The 7,305-nt window shown below is 36.2% G+C and overlaps 1 protein-coding gene across 1 annotated transcript; it reads left to right on the top strand.

Annotated features, from left to right (window-relative positions):
* Window positions 1-3,360: 3,360 nt before the first annotated feature.
* NAP1L2 (nucleosome assembly protein 1 like 2) lies at window positions 3,361-5,931 on the top strand. Its single transcript, XM_054472963.2, has one exon. The coding sequence runs from the start codon at window positions 3,758-3,760 to the stop codon at window positions 5,138-5,140; it is 1,383 nt and encodes a 460-aa protein (XP_054328938.1). The 5' UTR covers window positions 3,361-3,757; the 3' UTR covers window positions 5,141-5,931.
* The last annotated feature ends 1,374 nt before the right edge of the window (window positions 5,932-7,305 follow it).

The raw sequence follows: 7,305 nt of genomic DNA, 5'->3' as shown, positions 1-7,305 counted from the left end.
CCATAAGCATAGGATATCTTTCCATTTTGGGGTTCTCTTCATCTCTTTCATTAGTGTTTATATAGTTTTTATTGCATAGATCTTTCACTTCTTTGGTTAAATTTATTCCTAAATGTATTATTTTCTTGTAGCTATTGTAAATGGGATTGTTTTCTTGATTTTTTCAAATTGTCTGCTGCTGGTGTACAGAAATGCTACTAATTTATGAATGCTGATTTTGCTTCATGCAAACTTAATTTGTTTGTTAGTTCTAACAGTTTTTTTGTGGAGTCTTTAGGTTTTTCTAAATATAAGATCATGTCTTCTTTGAACAAGGATATAAATTAGCAACTTCCTTTCCAATATGTATGTCCTTTATTTTTTTCTCTTGCAAAATTGCTCTGGGTAGGACTTCCAGTACTATATTGAATATGGTTTTTAAAAATATTTTTCTCTACACTTTATATTATGATAAAATATACATAACATAATATTTACCATTTTACCTATTTTTAAATCTACATTTCAGGAGCATTAAGTACAATTACACTGCTGTGAACCATCATCACCGTATATCTCCAGAATATTTTCTTTTTGTTGAACTGAAACTCCATACACATTGAACAATAACTTCCTTTGCTCCCTACCCCAAGCCTCTGAAAACCATGTTTCTACTTTCTGTCTCTGTGAATTTGACTGCTTTAGATACCTAATTTAAGTAGAATCATACAATATTTGTTCTTTTGTATCTGGCATTTTCACTTAATGTTTTCAAGGTTCGACCTTGTTGTATGTGTCAAAATTGCATTCCTTTTAAAGGTTAAAAAGCACTTCATTATATATATAATATATTTAATATATTATACATATATGTTATACGTATTATACGTAATGAAAAATGTGATATATATACATATATATTACATTTTATTTATCCATTCATCCATCAATGGGCATTTGGGCTGTTTCTAACTTTTGCTTATTGTGAATAATGCTGCTATGAACAGGGATATACAAGTACTTGTTTGAGACCCTGCTTTCAACTTTTTGGGTATATACCCAGAAGTGGAATTGCTGAATTATATGGTAATTCTATGTTTAATGTTTTGAGGAACTGCCATACTGTTTCCTATTATGGCTGTACCATTTTACAATTCTCAGCAATGCACAAAGTTTTCAATTTTCCATGTCTTCATCAACACTTATTTTCTCTGTGTGTGTGTGTGTGTGTGTGTGTGTGTGTGTGTGTGTTTTCTAAGGATAGCTACCCTAATGAATGTAGTATGTAACTGGTTTTGAGTTGCATTTCCCTAATTAGTGATGTTGAGCATCTTTTGATGTCATTACTGGCCACTTGTTTCTCTTCTTTGTAGAAATCTTTATTCAAGTCCTTTGCCCATTTTTGAATTGGTGTGTTTGCCTTTTCTTGGTTATTGATTTGTAGAAGTCCTTTATCTATTTTAGATATTAATCTCTTATTATCATATATATGATTTGCAAATATTTTCTCCAAAAAATTGCCTCTTAAAGCTGTTGATAGTATTTTTTGATGCACAAAATATTCTAATTTTGAAAAAGTCCAATTTATCTATATTTTCTTTTGTTGTCTATGCCTTTGCAGTCATATTTTTTTGTTTTATGTAACAAAACAGAGCATTTCCCTTGTGGTTTCTGTGAATGCCTGTATGACTCTGAGGACTCTTCATTCTTAAAAGTAGATGAAAATACTTTCTCTTTGTCCTTTCTAATAGTTTAACTGCGTAATATATTTAAATAACAATACATTTTATTTTAAACAATGTATCGCATTTCGGAGAGTGCTTAAAAATATTGGAATATACTAATAGGAAAAAGTTCATAAAAAAGTTTATTCCAGTTTTATTTTTCAAAACCTCCAGCGTAAACACAAACATATATATAAGCAAATTAGAAAGAAAAGGACCAAAATGTCCACATTGGTGCTCTATGGGTTGTGAGGCTTCTAGTGATTTCTGTGGTACTCTAAAAATTATCTCATTTTCCAAATTTTCTAAAAAGAGCATAAATAGTATTTATTATCAGAAAACTACAAGGAATATTGCAACTACAGAAATAGAAAAGGGAAGCTTAGAATGGATGGAACTCATAACTATGGAATCACCAGACTGAGATATGGGTCTCAAAATTTAATTTTGTAAATACTGTAATGATTTGTAGTACACTGGAATAAAATAAGTAAAAGGAAAAATTTATCTATAAACTGACAGAATTTAGAAATAAATACAACAATATGTAAACAGTTTTAATATCTGTGATAGTAACAAATTATTCTTTAAATCTGGAAAATAATAATCACTTAAAATTTTAAAAAATTGTTCAATTAATAAATGATCCAAGTTAGAAATATGAACAAAATAAACCTCACCAATGATTACTATAGAGAGGAAATTTTAATTACTGCAAAACTTTCCATCCTATAAATACCTTATCAAATAGTTTAACCATTTCTTTAATGCTGAGATTTAGATTATTTCCAATTAACTCAAAAGCATCAAGCAAATGTTATGATTTCTAAGAATGAATATAACTTTCCATTTTGGTTTTTGTATATATGTATATTTCTAACGGCTGTTAAAGCCAGCATTAAGAAGGAGAAGCAGAAAGTCAGTATTGGGACTGGGGTTATTTATAAGCCAGGCAACTGGTTAATTGTGGTTAATTGTCTGGTATGTTTACTTGTCACGTAGTTGTATACACCATACGGGTTTTTCATCACAGGCCCTCATTCGCCCCTACTGCCATCGGACTTCCTCCTCCTCCCTTCACAGGAAATGTTTCGAGAATTTTTCAACCTAAAATCATATAGCTTGTGAAAAATACCGACAAACATAATATAGAATATTTAAATAACTGACACACCACCTAAAGACCATCAGTGCTAATTCCTGGTGTTTTTAATCTTTGAAGGGTTTGTTTATCATCTCCTCCACCATCCACCTCTCCCCTCCCACCATCCACCTCTCCCCTCCCACCATCCACCTCTCCCCTCCCCAGGTCCCCGATCTAAAATCAAAGAGATTGATTTAGGATGGGTGTGTGCCTTGTCCTCTCTCATTGTTCGACATTTTAGTTACGTTTTCTCTGAGCTCTCTGGAAAGCATAAAAGTATAATATCGGTTAAAAGTTGGATGAATGAACTAATGAACGCAATGGGATTCCAGAAAACTCTGCGGGAGATGGGCTAGAGGACGAGGAGGAGGTGGATGAATCAGCCATATTAGAGAGCCTGGGAAGGTGAGCAGAGTTGAAAACTTGATAGATCTAATAATTTACTGGCTCTGGGTTTGTCAGTCACTGCATTGCAGCAAATGAGATTAGAGCATAGTTGTGGGAGGGAAGGAGGTGACGCAGCAATCTATTTGCACCTAGAAATTTTAGGCAAGTGACAGCTGCGTAATCATACTGCGGCACCGTTTTTTTGTTGCAGCAGTAGCTGCTTGCGGAGGAGGTCTGTCCACTGCAGTTCTCTGCAGTCTCCGGCTCTCTCCTGCAGGATCGGTCAACGCAGCCGTCGCCGCCCTCTGCACCCAGCCCAGGCCGCCACTGCTTCAGTCCGGTTCTCAAAGCCTCAGCACCATCTTTTATCCCCGAGCAGCCTGGATCGTCGTTCCCTCAGTCCGGACGCCACTGCTAGATCCGACCACCGCCGCTTCTGATATTTCGGTGAGTCTTTTCCTGCGGAGGTTTGGTCTCCCGATCTCTGTGGTAGCCACCTTAGGCGTGTACGGTCCTTTGAAAAATGGCCGAGTCAGAGAACCACAAGGAGCTGTCAGAATCCAGTCAAGAAGAGGCTGGTAATCAGATAATGGTGGAAGGGCCCGGGGAACATCTGGAGCGCGGTGAAGATGCCGCTGCTGGGCTTGGAGACGATGGGAAGTGCGGTGAAGAAGCCGCCGCTGGGCTCGGGGAAGAAGGGGAAAAAGGTGAAGAAACTGCTGCTGGGTCCGGGGAAGATGGGAAAAAAGGTGGAGATACTGATGAGGACTCAGACGCAGACCGTCCAAAAGGACTTATCGGTTATGTTTTAGATACAGACTTTGTTGAAAGTCTACCTGTGAAAGTTAAGTACCGTGTGTTAGCCCTTAAAAAGCTTCAAACTAGAGCGGCCAATTTAGAATCCAAATTCCTGAGGGAATTTCATGACATTGAAAGAAAGTTTGCTGAAATGTACCAACCCTTACTGGAAAAAAGACGTCAGATCATCAATGCAATCTATGAACCTACAGAAGAGGAATGTGAATATAAATCAGACTCTGAGGACTATGATGATGAGGAAATGTGTGATGAAGAGATGTATGGTAATGAGGAGGGTATGGTACATGAGTATGTGGATGAGGACGATGGTTATGAGGACTATTATTATGATTATGCTGTTGAGGAGGAGGAGGAAGAGGAGGAGGAGGAGGACATTGAGGCTACTGGAGAAGAGAATAAAGAAGAGGAGGATCCTAAGGGAATTCCTGATTTTTGGCTGACTGTTTTAAAAAACGTTGATACACTCACTCCTTTGATTAAGAAATATGATGAGCCTATTCTGAAGCTCCTGACAGATATTAAAGTTAAGCTTTCAGATCCTGGCGAGCCCCTCAGTTTCACACTAGAATTTCACTTCAAACCCAATGAATATTTCAAAAATGAGTTGTTGACAAAGACCTATGTGCTGAAGTCAAAGCTAGCATATTATGATCCCCATCCCTATAGGGGAACTGCGATTGAGTATTCCACAGGCTGTGAGATAGATTGGAATGAAGGAAAGAATGTCACTTTGAAAACCATCAAGAAGAAACAGAAACATCGGATCTGGGGAACAATCCGAACTGTAACTGAAGATTTTCCCAAGGATTCATTTTTCAATTTTTTCTCTCCTCATGGAATCACCTCAAATGGAAGGGATGGAAATGATGATTTTTTACTTGGTCACAATTTACGTACTTACATAATTCCAAGATCAGTATTATTTTTCTCAGGTGATGCACTTGAATCTCAGCAGGAGGGGGTAGTTAGAGAAGTTAATGATGCAATTTATGACAAAATTATTTATGATAATTGGATGGCTGCAATTGAGGAAGTTAAAGCTTGTTGCAAAAATCTTGAGGCATTAGTAGAAGACATTGATCGTTAGAGCAGAGTATACATGGCCCTGAAATTAACTGCCCTAGATATAGTTACTCAAGGTATAAGAAGTCTTGTGTTCTGTATTTTTCTTGTAGTGTCAGTTAAAACATATGTTTCAAAAATATAAGAAAAGTTCAAAAACTAATTAATTTGACCTTGCGTTTTAGTAGTAGAATGTTTTCAAGAAATGTACACTGTGGTAAATGATTTAAAACACTAGTATAGTGTTGTGTAGCTTAATCCTTCTGAAGTCTTTTTGTCATGTAGCTATTAATCTGTGGCTATGAAATGATCAGAAATGCTAAGTGAGATCAATATTTGTTTGGAAAAAATAATCTTGGGAAGCAACCCAAGGGTTTTTGCTGTTGTTGTTTTTCTTTTTCTATTTTTGTTTACTTAGTCCTTTAGCTAGTGGATTTAATTTTGTTGTGCCTGCTTCATTTTGCAATAACAATGCAGTAGAATTTAAAACTTGGATGCTTAACAGGCCTGCATATAGATAAGAATTTCAGGCAAAACTACATTTATTGTTAATAACAGCTTGTTCATAGGCTCTCGTATTTTATGTAACTGTGATAAATAATGAAACAGTTATATTGAGGTTATTGTTTATCAGTGAAGTGTTAGTCACAGTATTTTCAAAAGTTTGCACATATTGTTCTGTGTAATTGTGTAAGCCATAATTACAGTGTTTAATTCTCTTTTCCTATTAAATCATTCATTGAAAGTGATCACTTTACCATTTTGAAAAGATATTTCATGCTCTTTCACTGCAAAATAAAATGAATAAAAATTTCAGAGTGTCTCATGTTTAAAAATTGATGTATTTCTTGTTATAAAAGTAATATGTTCATTGGGGGACATTTGGGCAATACTGAAAAAATTCATTAATTAAACACAAAATCCATATACCACCCACCTACCCCAAAATAAGCACTGTTAATGTTTTGATTTATTTTCTACAATTATATTTGTATATGTTTATACACGCATGCAGATTTACTAAGACTATACTAAAATGTGCAAAGAAAGTATATCTTTCTTAGTGTTTATAATTGATCTGTTCATAATCTCGAGTCTACCTTCACTACACAGGTTGCAGGGAAACAAAATTCTCAATTCTAATCAATCCAGTAATCTCAGTGCTATTTAATAATTTAAGCACCCTTTAGAAATAACAGGTTCCTGTGTGTTAGTTTGTATTTCATATTTCTTACCTACCCTTCCACAATGTCATCTGGATATATATGGGATTACATTACTAATTGTGGCTGGGGTGGGAGTGCAGTGCCCTGATTCAGGAAAATGAGATGTGGTCGATCAGACCCTTGTCCCAGAGCTGACTTTGCCTTTCTTGCATGTGGAAACAGAGGCTGTGCTTCTCCCTTTGGCAGACTCTGAAAAGGTCACATTCATACCTCTAGTACAAGAGAGAACTTCTTGGTCCCCTCCATGCCACGTGGGAACTGAGAGTGATTAGGAAATGTTAACTCTGTCTCATTACTGCTGCTTATCCACTCTTCCATCCCAGGTGGTTGGATGGATGTGATCTTGCACAAGTATAAACCAAAAGTGGAGCAGAAGTTCTGTCTGTGACTTATTCTTCCACTATTAAACATGCCTCCTTCTTCAGATCTTGACCCAGACAGGTAAGTTTATAGCAGTGCCAACTTTACATATTTCTGTTTCATACCTCTCTACAATCAACTGAGGAGGAAATTATGAGCTTTTTCTTTCCTTTTCCTGTCTGGACAGGACTCTCCTCTAATGTTAAATCTTTCTCCCAAAGATGGGGTAGATGTTCCCTGCTTTTCCCTGTGGTTCCAATAGTTGACAGGATATAAGGAAACAGACAACTTACTATTATAAGGAAATCTAAATCAGGAGATACTTTCGATGTATGCCTGATAAGTATAGACTTATTTTAACACTTTTCAACACCATTAATCTTGACCTCTGTGAAATTATTGACTCTCCCCAGTCCCCTGTCACACACAGAGATTGGGCCCCTTTTAATTGTGTCTACTGTTGTTGTGCATTAAAAAGTCAGGGACATGGGTGTATCACTCCTGGTATTTCACAGAGGAGGCTCAGACATTTTGCAGTTTCTCCTATACCTTTCTCTTACCTTCATTAGATAGAATAGTAAAGATGCTTCTGGGTTTGCTCTGA

The sequence above is a fragment of the Pongo pygmaeus genome, chromosome X (genome assembly GCF_028885625.2).
Source record: "Pongo pygmaeus isolate AG05252 chromosome X, NHGRI_mPonPyg2-v2.0_pri, whole genome shotgun sequence".
Taxonomy (NCBI): Eukaryota; Metazoa; Chordata; class Mammalia; order Primates; family Hominidae; genus Pongo; species Pongo pygmaeus.
The sequence above is the reverse complement of the archived record's forward strand: the minus strand, read 5'-3'. Positions and strand labels throughout refer to the sequence as shown.